The 15,550-nt window shown below is 37.8% G+C and overlaps 1 protein-coding gene across 2 annotated transcripts in view; it reads left to right on the top strand.

The window, feature by feature from the left end:
* Clic (chloride intracellular channel protein 5) overlaps window positions 1-15,550 on the top strand; it is a 357,007-nt gene that overhangs the window by 294,100 nt on the left and 47,357 nt on the right. For both annotated transcript variants that reach the window (XM_067138611.2, XM_067138610.2), the window contains exon 3: window positions 5,002-5,339. In XM_067138611.2, the coding sequence (XP_066994712.1) occupies window positions 5,002-5,339 (338 nt within the window). The remainder of the gene's footprint in view (window positions 1-5,001; window positions 5,340-15,550) is intronic.

The raw sequence follows: 15,550 nt of genomic DNA, 5'->3' as shown, positions 1-15,550 counted from the left end.
TGTATATTAAATCGTTCGGAGAGTTTATGGAGCAACAGAGTATGGTCTGAAGAATCAAAAGCTTTCGAAATTGTTCGAAGTAGATGGACACAGTACTAAAATGTTAAATTCGTGAATATCTGTCAGAGCCTGGATGGTAAAAATGTGAGACATTAAATGATCAGATTGTAGTTTCTGTAACTTAGTTATCGATACTGTAAATTTTAGATAGAACTAATATTTCCAGAGATGTTTGAAAGTTTGTGAAAAATGTAATAATCAGTAATACCTTTGTTATTATTCTTCATAAGTAAAAATGTGAAAGATCCAAAGTTACATTTTGCACAACTTTTATCGTTCAGTTCACAGTTCTAATCCAGCTAATATTAATGGAGAAATTTGACATTTCTTGTTTTGTATAGTAATTAAATATATAGCCTGTTGCACACCCTGGCTAAACCTGAAATTAAATACCTGCTAGCCCTTCTCATGTGATGTCACCACAAACAAGCGGGTACGATTTGAACTGAACTTAATTTTTACTATTTTATACCTAATGTGGATAAATACAAAGTATGAGGCAAAACTTTGAAGGACACAGACAAGATTATTATTGTATTAATTTGTCTTTTATTTTCATGATTTGCGGGGGTATTTAACTGTCATATTTACCAGGGTTGAATTTAGTTAAATGGACTTGATTTTGCTCATGAAATATGAAAAATGTTTACTTGTTTACCGAACTGCAATTGATTACTTTTCAAGACACCCATCCTATTTTCACCAACAATATAAAAATTTGTTCAGAAGGTTTTCGAACATGTCGCTTTCAGAATCTTTCAATTGCAGAATGTTAAGTTTATGAGAAATGCCATCCTGACATAATTAGAAATTTAGTAAATATTAATAATTGCTTGCCAAAGAGCTGGAATTGGCTATAGGATAACATTATACTGAGATTTTAATGTCATAAAAAAGTATATTAAGAATAGAAAACTCTCGTCGAAAGTCTCCTCTCATTTTGATGGTTGATTCTGCATGGTATAAGAAGACCACATGCGACAAAATGAGCTACTCTTTTCCACTGCAACACCCCAGAATCGAAGTTGGAATCCTTATAGCATGGCTGAGCTTCCCTGTGGGAGAGCCGTGTGGTGATGAAGTTTGCTGCAGTCAGCTGAGACGGTAAGATGGAGTCTTTTTTTTTTTAAATAAAGACTTCTCTTTTGAGGGATGAAAGTAAAGCAAAAATGACTGGTAGTGATGAAATGTTCAGTCTTTTTTTTGACACTGTGCTCAATGAATAAGCACTTCGTTGCCAAACTGTTCCTCACATATATTATTTCTCGCTTCCAGGCAGCATTCAACAGGCATTACAAACTCAGCAGATCACTCTGTTACATATTTCCCAGCAAACCAGGAACATTTTATCATGTCCTGGAATAATGCAGATAATTGAAAAATGAATGAATAAATACTGTAATTTAAGAATAGTGTGTATGGGAAAGTTCATCAGTATCTTGACAACACATTGTAAGCTGTGACAATCGCCAGTATAAATATGTCCATTGTGGGAAGAACAACTTGTCCAGGAGTTGGGTTTTTCCTGTGGTACGGGGAGGAATTTGAAGTAACTTGATGGATTTTACTGGTGGAATATCCAGAAGGCAAGGAGCTGTGTCAGTATATGTGGTCCAGGAGTAGAGTATCAGAGTGCAACTGTAACCTGAATACGGGAAGAAGGCTTTTCTAGACCGCAGTCTAAACTCTCCCTTTCCCATTTTCCCAGATTTTGTAGCTGTGACAGATATTATCAACATTTACCACTTTTTTCAAAACTGTTGGGCCGAGGCTTCCTTAACACAATAAAATTTTGGCAACAGGTAACTGCCCGTGCTGATCATAGGCATTATGGTATATAATCCACTCTGGTCCATGTTGTAAATTGAGAAGGGAGTGTAATTTTTAAATCACCCTCTTTCAGTCTTCACAAATTCCTCCACTGCTTTGTCAATTTCTGTATTATCATATACATGGGATTGTGAAACAAATTCAGTACGGTAATCTTTGTGTTCTTAATTCTTGTTTTTTTCTTAAATCAATCCTTGTGAAATTTCCAGAGCGTACTGCAAGTCTTCATCACTAACATTTCTTTCCAGCCTCCTGAAAGTGAAAACATATGCATATTTTTCTCTTCCAGTTCAATTTTCCTACTGTTTTTCCACCTGTTTCTTTCACGCATAAAGTACACCTTCCAATGTAACCAAGCTGAAGCACCTTTGAACATTTGTAAATGACTGCCACTTCTTGTTACCTTCATTAATCCAAAACTTCACAGCTTTGCTGATCTTGTTGCATCACTTGATTCTGGGGATTCATGTTGGAGTCTGACTCAGTCCTTCCTCATTGCTTGTTGTCGGAGAATGAGTTTCACAATCAAAATCGCTGTAGCTATCACTACCATTGCTGTTCTCATTTATATCTTGAGATGTGTCTATAAAACAATGAATGCCTGGTTGATTACTGTCAGTTAAGTCAATTACAAACTGACCCATTTCTTTGTGTTTTGAATTTACTTCTCCCATAGAAGAAAAACCTTTAATGCGAAAATAACTTGATGCAAACTATGAGTCAATAGGATTTAAGACCTCTTCTTGTAAGGAACACATTGAGACTACCTCCTATTCTCTTGTATACTACTGTATATTACTTTCTGTTAAACTTATATAATAGAACAGACTCTCCAGTTTATCTGCCCTGCTCACATTAAAACATACTGTACAACCAGTTGCAGTCACATATAATTTATATGCTTAGTTTGACGTTAGATTTGTCAGTCTTCCAGTGAAAGCAGCAGCTCATTTCTTGCATGGGATCTCCCCACAACACACGGAATGAACCGTCAGAATTAGATGTATGCCTTGACACGAAAATGTTCAATACTTCCCTAGTCCGTATTCCCCCCAGTAGTCTAGAGTCTGATGTGGAGTCTTAAACAAAATGTGTGTTCTTCTTTAATAAAGTTGGTATAAAATATAAAATATAATGTATTTATGTAATATGACATTTAGAAGAGCATAATGTTTCTGTTTTAAGCACTCATTTTACTTCAAGATTTCTTCTGATATGTAACTTATACTATAGGCCTGTCACAGCAATAGCTGCAAACAAAGATTAAACATGAAACAGATGGACTGAGATAAGTAAATACCGATACGTATTTTGTCAAAACTTTGTTAATGGTCATTGCAAAAGCAAGACATAACAGGAACTGCCTCCTTTTAAATTTGAAAGGCAGGTTACTGTCAGAGGACATCAAATCAGTCCTACGTAGATAATTTACCTGATTCTTGGAAGCACTTGCATGACTTCTAATTTTAAAATTTTATCATACATTTCTCTATCATACGCACTCCGTTTACTAAACCAAAGGCCATGTGCATGTTTCTTATAGGCTAAACATTACAATTTCATCAACTTTCAATTTTCGTACATGTGGTGTGGCAGTAGACCACGAGGAAGAACAGCAAGCAGATGGATAGATCAGGTGAAGAAGATCACTGGGCTACCACTTCAGGTCATACTAACGAAATGTGAAAACCGCTCTGGATGGAGACATCTTGTCAAGGTTGCAACAAGGAAATGATGGAGTTATGAGGTCACGACGCTCAGTAATGAGCACAACGACTAATGATGATGATGGTGTGGCATTCCAGATGGAATAATGGAATATAGGTATTCTGTGGGTATGCTGCTTACAACATCTGTGTCAGCATTACCATCTGACAGGGTATAGACACTGTTGTATTCAGTAAAACTTCCTGGGACTAGGTGAAGAGTCTTCATTTATGCTGTTACAGTCATCATTGAAGGAACTTACAATTGCTCTGTTATAGTAAGTTGAAGAATTAGGCTATACAATTGCCAAAAACTTGACTTACCAATGAATCGTTACTTATGAATTCATTAGGAACCCTTATTATATCATTTTGCCTCAATTACCTGAGCTCTTCCACCGTTTGGATACCTCAGGAAGAACCAGGCAAAAATCTTCCCCAAATATAACAATCCTACCACCCATTTCTTTTTCCCACCTCATCATGTCCTTAAATAGGTGATCAATGCAATTTACTGCTAATGCAGGAATCACCTAAGCTTAATAATAATAATAATAATAATAATAATAATAATAATAATAATAATAATAATAATAATAATAATAATGATGATGGCTGATTTTTGTAAAAGTCTGATTCTGAGTTGTTCAATTTTAGACACAAAAAAACTGAAATTTCTATTACTGGAACAGGCAAACCAAAAGTTTTGTGAATTGTCTTACCATATGGTAATAATAAAGCTCAATTCCTGTCCATGCAGCAGTGATTGCAATTTCACCTCTGCTTAAACTTGAATAAACAAAATGTTTTCCTGCAGTCTCCTGGAACTTCTTAAAAAAAAAATTTAAAAAAAAAAATGTTCTGACTAGATTTTACAGAGCCACCTGTTGGACTAACATAGGAAGATCTGCATAGGCAACTTTCATAGAGCCATCTACCAACGAATACAATTAACTGCAATGACCTAACCAGCGCATTATTAGAAAAAATTACTATTTCACGCAAATAAAGGACTTAATGAAATATTTTTTCTAGTAATCATGAGATGGAAACCTACCTTTTGTTGTATAACACATATGCATTAGTATTGTGCTTTTCTCATAATATTGCATAATACCTTCAAGCTATATATATTGATTTCATGTGATGCTAACATTGTTTTGGCTTTCACTTCATACTGTTATACTCCCCATTCAGTTCCAGACATTTCCTTCTTAGTTAGACAGGTTCCTGATGTTTTTTTAGTTATGAATTCCAACTTGTTTTTTTCTGTATACAGAAATTCTGTTATTTAAAAGTTGTAATTTTGTTAACTTTTGTTATTTCAATAGTGTTGAACTGCAAGTAAAATAGTAAAACTGTGTTGATATCTATTAATTGGTGCCTTACTTTGTCTTGTGTTTAGGACTAACTTTGAGGCAACACCACCTCCTATCCTAATTGATAATGGACTGGCAGTACTAGAAAATGAAAAAATTGAGCGGCATATTATGAAAAATGTTCCCGGTGGCCATAACCTGTTCGTACAGGATAAGGAAGTCGCCACTCTTATTGAGAACCTATACAGTAAACTAAAACTTATGCTATTGAAGAAGGATGACACCAAAACACACAGTCTCATGTCACATCTTCGAAAGATTAATGAGCATTTGGCGCGTAAAGGTACACGTTTCCTTACAGGTGACACTATGTGCTGTTTCGATTGTGAGCTGATGCCTCGCTTACAGCACATTAGGGTGGCAGGTGAGTGAATTTCCTTTTTTTAAAAATATATGATTATGAAAAGTTCTTTTAACTTATTTGGTTATGGATCATTATGATTTTTTTTATCTTGCAAAGAAGTGTAACCTGACAACCTACTAAGTACCTTTTTTCATACGTTAGTTTTCTTTCAATTTTGTGACCCATTTATCTGTCATTGCCAATTCACCCAAGAAACGGCTGTGTGCCACACTTTCCTTTAGTTTGTAGCTTCCCCATTTAAGATAGCTCTTCTATGTCTCTAACCTTTTTACCACCGGGCGAGTTGGCCGTGCGCGTAGAGGCGTGCGGCTGTGAGCTTGCATCCGGGAGATAGTAGGTTCGAATCCCACTATCGGCAGCCCTGAAGATGGTTTTCCGTGGTTTCCCATTTTCACACCAGGCAAATGCCGGGGCTGTACCTTAATTAAGGCCACGGCCGCTTCCTTCCAACTCCTAGGCCTTTCCTATCCCATCGTCGCCACAAGACCTATCTGTGTCGGTGCGACGTAAAGCCCCTAGCAAAAAAAAAAAACAACCTTTTTACCTGTACGCCAGCTAAAGGGAAATCTGAAAAGGCTATGGAACTCCCGAAGGTGAATGTATGGAATCTTGTATGCCTGGCAGCAACACAAGTATAGTGTGCAAAGACTTAAAGTGTTATTTGTCCCATCACTTGTTCATTCTGGCATATTTTAAAAATGATACATGTCCTGTTATAAATTTTGTATCCATGAGTTTGGTTTTAATAAGGCTTGTGTGCCTGTGGCATGAAGTTAATGCAGATCGCAGAGACAATGCAAGTGTCTTGTCTACTACATGTACTTAACAGCATTCATTAAGAGTCTCCTAATAGCATGGATTGACAACTGCGTAGCACAAAATAAAAATGAAATGATTTTCCTTTTGTTAAGCAAATGAACGGAAGTTTGTAGTGTCTGGCAACGGTTTCTTGCCGTGTGCCAAGGACATCTCTCTGATACTGAAGAGGAAAAAGCCGAGCAAAGAAGGCACTTGTTCCTTTAGGTTTCACGATGTACTCAGATCTGCTACACAAGAGAAAAATTTTGAATAATTTAAATGAATGAAGGAAATTTTATTGATATTAAGACTGCTGCCAACTCCTCGAGAACAACAAAGAACTTAAATGTTTCAAGATGTGGCACTTCTCGGCAAAGAATGCATGTGGCATAAAGATGAACTAGAAACATGGAAACCTGTTGTAATTCTAAAAAAAAAAAAAAAAAATAATAAATAAAATAAATTTCTTACATCAAAAATTGAATATTGAATGGAGAAAGAGATAAAGGAATCCCTGTTGTCAAGGATACCATTTTTTAGTGTAAAATACACACTAATTTATGAGAAGCTGTGTGTGACAAGAGTGAATTTGCTTGCAATAACTTATCTTTAGTACGAATGAAATGGTTTATAGCACTTAGCTGTTTTTTGGATCAAAGTGTCTTGACTCTTAGCTATGTCTACTATTTGTGACTTTAATGGCTTATACATTTTATATACTGTTACGTGTCAGCCTCGTGGTAGCTCATTTAGGTATTTCCAGTAAGGGGCTGGTGACTCAGACTAACTGGAATCTCCCAGCCGGCTTGTGGGGTGGGTTGCAAGTAATCAGCTTCATTTTCCGTATCAAATTCTAATCGCAGAGACTTACAGTAATTGAAAATCTTCCACCTTTTTGATACTTTTTATTTGCTTTTTAGCAAATTATTAATTATAAACGGTACATGTTTCGTTCTCACTTGAGAACATCTTAAGCTGTTGTTAAGCTTAGGCGAATCGCTAAGTTTCTGAATACATATAATTATTATATATTATTATATTATATATTATATTAATGGTTCATGTTTGTGGGTTACTGTAGTCACGTCCTAGTTCGTGAACCATGGGCAACGGCTGAGTGGCCTAGTAAGTGGTCCTGAGAGTCGGGATACCAGTTGCTATGGAATGGGAGTGGGCATCTCGGACATATTCTGAGTCGTGGCCCTCCTTGTGCACAGGCGGCTAGGACTATACAATTCACCAGTGGTCCATAACCCGTTAGAGGAGAGATCCTCACTTGGACTATGTGCAAGTAGGGCAGCATCCTGCTTCATGAATTTACCGAGCTCAGAACACTTTAAGCAAGCCTCGGACCTATGGGAGTAATGGAGTCCCACTCCCATTTGACAGGCGAGGGACTCCTTGGAAACAACTTGGCGAACAAAATGGAATTCGATAGGGAGCTATCAATATTAATGGGGATTATGGAAGAAAGAAGGTAGAACTGGCTGAGTCAGCAAAGAGGATGCATTTGGATGTGCTAGGAGTAAGTGATATTCGGGTAAGGGGAGGTAATGAGGAAGAGATAGGAGATTATAAGGTGTACTTGACGGGTGTTAGAAAGGGAAGGGCAGAATCTGGGGTAGGGCTCTTTATCAGGAATACCATTGCACGCAACATAGTTTCTGTTAGGCACGTAAATGAGCGAATGATGTGGGTAGATTTGTCAGTGGGAGGAATTAAGACAAGAATTGTGTCCGTGTATTCACCATGTGAGAGTGCAGATGAGGATGAAGTTGACAAGTTTTATGAAGCATTGAGTGACATCATGGTCAGGGTCAACAGCAAGGATAGAATAGTGCTAATGGGCGATTTCAATGCGAGAGTTGGGAATAGAACTGAAGGATACGAAAGGGTGATTGGTAAATGTGGGGAAGATATGGAAGCTAATGGGAATGGGAAGCGTTTGCTGGACTTCTGTGCTGGTATGGGTTTAGCTATTACGAATACATTCTTCAAGCATAAGGCTATTCACCGCTACACATGGGAGGCTAGGGGTACCAGATCCATAATAGATTATATCTTAACAGACTTCGAATTCAGGAAATCTGTTAGGAATGTACGAGCTTTCCACGGATTTTTCGATGATACAGACCACTATCTGATCTGTAGTATCTCTAGGCCTAGGGTAGAGAAAGTGAAATCTGTCTATAAACGAATAAGGGTAGAAAATCTTCAGGGCGAGGAAATTAGACAGAAGTACATGGATATGATTAGTGAGAAGTTTCGAACAGTAGACAGCAGGTTCAGGATACAGAAAGTGAATGGGTGGCATACAGGGATGCTGTAGTAGAAACAGCAAGGGAATGCCTAGGAACAACTGTGTGTAAAGATGGGAAAAGGCGAACATCTTGGTGGAATGATGAAGTGAGAGCAGCCTGTAAACGTAAAAAGAAGGCTTATCAGAAATGGCTCCAAACAAGGGCCGAGGCAGACAGGGATTGGTACGTAGATGAAAGAAACAGAGCGAAACAAATAGTTGTTGAATCCAAAAAGAAGTCATGGGAAAATTTTGGTAATAACCTGGAAAGGCTAGGTCAAGCAGCAGGGAAACCTTTCTGGACAGTAATAAAAAATCTTAGAAAGGGAGGGAAAAAGGAAATGAACAGTGTTTTGAGTAATTCAGGTGAACTCATAATAGACCCCAGGGAATCACTGGAGAGGTGGAGGGAATATTTTGAACATCTTCTCAGTGTAAAAGGAAATCATCATGGTGGTGTTGCAAACAGCCAAGCTCATGGGGAGGAGGAAAATGATGTTGGTGAAATTATGCTTGAGGAAGTGGAAAGGATAGTAAATAAACTCCATTGTCATAAGGCAGCAGGAATAGATGAAATTAGACCTGAAATGGTGAAGTATAATGGGAAGGCAGGGATGAAATGGCTTCATAGAGTAGTAAAATTAGCGTGGAGTGTTGGTAAGGTACCTTCAGATAGGAGTAAAGCAGTAATTGCACCTATCTATAAGCAAGGGAACAGGAAGGATTGCAACAACTATCGAGGTATTTGATTGATTAGTATACCAGGCAAAGTATTCACTGGCATTTTGGAAGGGAGGGTGCGATCAGTCGTTGAGAGGAAGTTGGATGAAAACCAGTGTGGTTTCAGACCACAGAGAGGCTGTCAGGATCAGATTTTCAGTATGCGCCAGGTAATTGAAAAATGCTACGAGAGGAATAGGCAGTTGTGTTTGTTTCGTAGATCTAGAGAAAGCATATGACAGGGTACCGAGGGAAAAGATGTTTGCCATACTGGGGGACTATGGAATTAAAGGTAGATTATTAAAATCAATCAAAAGCATTTATGTTGACAATTGGGCTTCAGTGAGAATTGATGGTAGAATGAGTTCTTGGTTCAGGGTACTTACAGGTGTTAGACAAGGCTGTAATCTTTCACCTTTGCTGTTCATAGTTTACATGGATCATCTGCTGAAAGGTATAAAATGGCCGGGAGGGATTCAGTTAGGTGGAAATGTAGTAAGCAGTTTGGCCTATGCTGACGACTTGGTTTTAATGGCAGACTGTGCCGAAAGCGTGCAGTCTAATATCTTGGAACTTGAAAATAGGTGCAATGAGTATGGTATGAAAATTAGCCTCTCAAAGACTAAATTGATGTCAGTAGGTAAGAAATTCAACAGAATTGAATGTCAGATTGGTGATACAAAGCTAGAACAGGTCGATAATTTCAAGTATTTAGGTTGTGTGTTCTCCCAGGATGGTAATATAGTAAGTGAGATTGAATCAAGGTGTAGTAAAGCTAATTCAGTGAGCTCGCAGTTGCGATCAGCAGTATTCTGTATGAAGGAAGTCAGCTCCCAGACGAAACTATCTTTACATCGGTCTGTTTTCAGACCAACTTTGCTTTACGGGAGCGAAAGCTGGGTGGACTCAGGATATCTTATTCATAAGTTAGAAGTAACAGACATGAAAGTAGGAAGAATGATTGCTGGTACAAACAGGTGGGAACAATGGCAGGAGGGCACTCGGAATGAGGAGATAAAGGCTAATTTAGGAATGAAGTCGATGGATGAAGCTGTACGCATAAACCGGCTTCGATGGTGGGGTCATGTGAGACGAATGGAGGAGGATAGGTTACCTAGGAGAATAATGGACTCTGTTATGGAGGGTAAGAGAAGCAGAGGCAGATCAAGACGACGATGGTTAGACTCGGTTTCTAACGATTTAAGGATAAGAGGTATAGAACTAAATGAGGCCACAACACTAGTTGCAAATCGAGGATTGTGGCGACGTTTAGTAAATTCTCAGAGGCTTGCAGACTGAACGCTGAAAGGCATAACAGTCTATAATGATAATGTATGTATGTATGTATGTTATTTTGTCTCGTTTACTCTTCTGTATCATACTCCTCAAGAATTTCATTTCGGGTGCCTGTATTCGACTCTCATCCTTCTTTGTCATTGTCCAAGTTTCTGCTCCGTACGTTATTATGGGTACGTAATACATCTTGTACATAGTATCCTTTGCTTCCATTGGCACATCTTTGCCCCATAACATATTTCTTACACTATGATAGAAACAACTTCCAGCTTATATCCTTTTACTAATCTCAGCATCCAGTCGAGTATTCTCCATTAATTCACTCCCCAGGTATTTAAACGTTTCCACTACTTCCAGAGGCTTGTCTGCAAGTCTAATCTGACCTTTCCCTTCTTTCTCCCCTCTAGTCATAACAAGAGTTTTACTTTTTTCTACACTTATTTTCAATCCACATTCTTCAATCTTCCCATTCACCACATTCAATTGTTCTTGAACCTTCCTGTCATCTTCTCCCCAAATCACAATATCATCTGCAAATAACATCATGTTCATTTCTCTTCCTCCAGATGCTGCTTTTGCTGTTCTCATGATGTCATCCATTACTATTGTAAACAGGATTGGTGATAGAACACTTCCCTGTCTCAGCCCACTAGTTATTTTGAACCAACTTGTCCTGCCAACTTGTGTTTGCACGCAACTCCAACATTCCTTATACAATGCCATGATCATTTTTATTAATCCCTGTCCAATTCCTTTTTGCACCAGACTGTCCCAAACTTTCGTCCTAGGGACACTGTCATACGCCTTTTCAATATCAATGAATGTCATCACCATATCATTCCCGTACTCCCAATGCTTTTCCATTAGTTGTCTCATAATGAAAATGGGCTGTATTGTTGACCTTCCACTTCTGAAACCAAACTGATTTTCCTGTATCTGCTTCTCAGCCCTCACCCTTATTCTACTTTCCAGTATCCTTTCCATTATCTTAGCAACATGGGATATTAGAGTAATTCCCCTGTAGTTCTTCAAAACTTTCTTATCACCTTTCTTGAAAATTGGGATGATTATTCCTTTTTGCCAATCCTCAGGGACCTCCTTATTCTCCCAGACATTCCTGAGAACCCGATATGTCCACTGCAGGCCTACAGCTCCAGCTGCCTTTATCATCTCCACTGAAATTTCATCTATTCCAGCAGTTTTTCCATTCTTCATCTTTCTTACTGCCGTTTCAATTTCATTCATTGTAATTTCTTTATCCATTTCTTCGTCAACTAATTGCCTTTCTTGGTCATCCATTGAATGACTGTCATCTGTTCTTATGTTCAGCAGCTTCTGAAAATACTCTCTCCATCTATTTCTTATTTCTTCTGGCTTTGTTAAAATTATGCCACCTTCATCCTTCACAAATCTGGTGTTTACTTGATCTCTCTTTTTGTTTCTTAAAATACCATACAGTAATTTCTTGCTGCCCTGCGTATCATCTCTCAATTTCTGTGTGAATAAGGCCCAGCTTTTCCTCTTTTCTTCCTCCACTACTTTCTTGGCCAAATTCTTTGCCTCCACATATTTTCTTCTACTTTCTTCAGTCTTAGATGTTTTCCATGCTTTCCATGCCATTTTCTTTTCCTTCACTTTAATCTTTACCCTATCATTCCACCAGTGTGTTTCTTTGTCTTTCACATTTCCTGATGTTCTACCACACACCTTTTCTGCACATCCAACCAGTGCTTCCTTAAATATTTTCCATTCCTTTTCAACATTCCCCACCTCTGTCCTGGGTACCAAGGGTATTATTTCCCTTTAAATTCTGATTGATTAGTATAGCAGGCAAAGTATTCACTGACATCTTGGAAGGGAGGGTGCAATCAGTCGTTGAGAGGAAGTTGGATGAAAACCAGAGTGGTTTCAGACCACAGAGAGGCTGTCAGGATCAGATTTTCAGTATGCGCCAGGTAACTGAAAAATGCTACGAGAGGAATAGGCAATTATGTTTGTTTCGTAGATCTAGAGAGAGCATATGACAGGGTACCGAGGGAAAAGATATTTGCCATACTGGGGGACTATGATTGCTTTTAATAATCTACCTTTAATTCCAAAGGCGTTTATGTTGAAAATTGGGCTTCAGTGAGAATTGATGGTAGAATGAGTTCTTGGTTCAGGGTACTTACAGGGGTTAGACAAGGCTGTAATCTTTCACCTTTGCTGTTCGTAGTTTACATGGATCATCTGCTGAAAGGTATAAAATGGCCGGGAGGGATTCAGTTAGGTGGAAATGTAGTAAGCAGTCTGGCCTATGCTGACGACTTGGTCTTAATGGCAGATTGTGCCGAAAGCGTGCAGTCTAATATCTTGGAACTTGAAAATAGGTGCAATGAGTATGGTATGAAAATTAGCCTCAAGTATTGAAGTATTAAAGTATTGAAGAAATTTGAACTGCAACCCAACCACATTTTATGTTTTTTCGATGTCACAAACATGTTTCCAAGCATTTCTACTAAAGAAACCATTAAAATTATCCATGGCAACATCAATAAACACAGCGGCCTCAGTAAAATGGAAATTGAAGAATTCATGAAGATATTGAGTTTCGTCCTAAACAATAATTACTTCTCCTTTAATGGTAAATATTATCAGCAGAAAGGCCTAGCTATGGGCGACCCTCTTTCTGGCATTCTAGCAGATATTTACATGGACTATATAGAACATACAAAAATTTCACAAATAAAGGGCATTAGTTTGTGGCTAAGATTTGTTGACGATACTTTCGTAATCATCAATAAGGACATTACTAACAGTCACGATATATTAGTGTCACTGAACGAAATAGACCCTAACATCAAATTCACCAAAGAAGATGAGGTCAACAATTCTTTAAATTTTGTAGATTTAACAATTACACGTTTGAATAACACTTTTGAATTTCAAATTTTTAGGAAACCTACTCATTCACCCATAACTATTAAAGATTCATCCTTGCATCCTAAGACCCAAAAACTAACTGCCTATCATAGTCTAATATATAGGGCACTAAAAATTCCTCTTTCGCCAAAAAATTTGGAAACAGAATTAAATTACACAAGACAGTTAGCTCGGTACAATGGCTTTTAAAGTAAATGTTATCAATCGGTTAATTAATAAAATCAAAATTAGGTTCTCGTCCAACCTAGTCCCAGAGAAATCAAAGACAAACAGCTACACCACCCTTACGTATAATAGCCTGGCTATCCATCATATCACTAATATTTTTTAAAAACACAGCATCAACATAGCCTTCAAGACAGTAAATAATAATGTGAACATATTCCTCAAGTAGAGTAGAGTTAATATTAACATGTTCATAGGTGAAAATGTGCCCAATGTGAGTTCACATATTTTGGACAAACCGGGAGGAACTTTTACACGAGGTATCTGGAACATTACAATGCTTCCAAGCATACGGCCATGAGCCAGCATATGACTGAAACCGGCCATAAGTTCACCTCTATAGAAAATGATTTGACGGTCATTAAAAGCCTAAGCAAAGGGAAATTATTGAACGAAACGGAAAACTTGTACATTCATTTGGATCAAACTTATAACAATATTAATAATCTTAACGATGTCATCGATAACGAAAATCCGTTATATGAAACAACTATGAGGTTAATCCAGGCCGTACATCAGAATAAAGTTCCCAGTATGTTTAAAACACAGAACGCATGCGCTCCAATAGCCACACGTAATGCCAGACCCACCCAGTTCAATTCAAGTAACGCCTCTCAAGCAATACAGACGCAGGATTTGAAACTCACGCTCCACCCCTCCGCTACAGCATCAATACTACACTAGGAGCAGCAAGCTTAGCCGTTCAGACACAACCGGAACAATTGGTCCCAGCTAACGTCGACAAGACAAGTAAATTCATACGATAAACACTCGCTCTACATTTATTACTGTATTGGGTTCCACATTCATCATTCTAATTCCCCGTTTTTTCTCTTATCCAGTTACAGACAACTCGTATTCCTCCCAGATTGAATATGCACCAATGGGAAGTTTATCAACAAGAATGACGGAATTTTCCAAATATTTTTATCTGATAAGCAATGAATGAAATCAACAATATGTATCCTACTTACACGCTTTAATCTTAAAACATAACCATGCTTCTTTCTAAAGGAATATTCAAACTGTTTCAAAACCTAACATGAATAACTTTAACCAAGATTCCGGTATTGTTAAAATTCTTACGACTCGGGCGACCATATCAGCTGAAGAAACCCCAACTCACGCAGTGATAAATTCTATTCAATACGTTTTGAGAAACCCTAATTCACGTTGTGATCAATCCAATCCACAATTGGAAGTCTAGTCATAATAAAATAAGTTAATTCATTGTTTATAAATTCTGGCAAAGTTAATGCACTTATTGTACATATTGTAAAGTATGTAAATAGCATAAGACAATTGTATTTAGATTAAGTTAGTTTACCATAAGTTCCAATGTTATAGTTTTAATCCTTGACCTCAAGTTTAATATAGGCTGAAGATGCCCATAACTAGGGTGAAACATGTCCCTAACTGGTGTGTTTAATTCATGTAGAATTTAACCATTAAAAATATATATTTGTATTGAATAGCTGGACACAATATTTTTAATCTTGAAAGAGTTTCCTTTTTGACTAAATTGTTGTCAGTAGGTAGGAAATTCAACAGAATTGAATGTCAGATTGGTGATACAGAGCTAGAACAGGTCGATAATTTCAAGTATTTAGGTTGTGTGTTCTCCCAGGATGGTAATATAGCAAGTGAAATTGAATCAAGGTGTCGTAAAGCTAATGCAGTGAGCTCGCAGTTGCGATCAACAGTATTCTGTAAGAAGGAAGTCAGCTCCCAGATGAAACTATCTTTACATCGGTCTGTTTTCAACTGGGTGGACTCAGGCTATCTTATTCATAATTTAGAAGTAACAGACGTGAAAGTAGCAAGAATGATTGCTGGTACAAACAGGTGGGAACAATGGCAGGATGGTACTTGGAATGAGGAGATAAAGGCTAATTTAGGAATGAAGTCGATGGATGAAGCTGTACGCATAAACCGGCTTCGGTGGTGGGGT

This window comes from Anabrus simplex, chromosome 1 (assembly GCF_040414725.1).
Source record: "Anabrus simplex isolate iqAnaSimp1 chromosome 1, ASM4041472v1, whole genome shotgun sequence".
In the NCBI taxonomy this organism is placed as follows: domain Eukaryota; kingdom Metazoa; phylum Arthropoda; class Insecta; order Orthoptera; family Tettigoniidae; genus Anabrus; species Anabrus simplex.
This window is presented reverse-complemented; position numbering and strand designations above follow the sequence as displayed.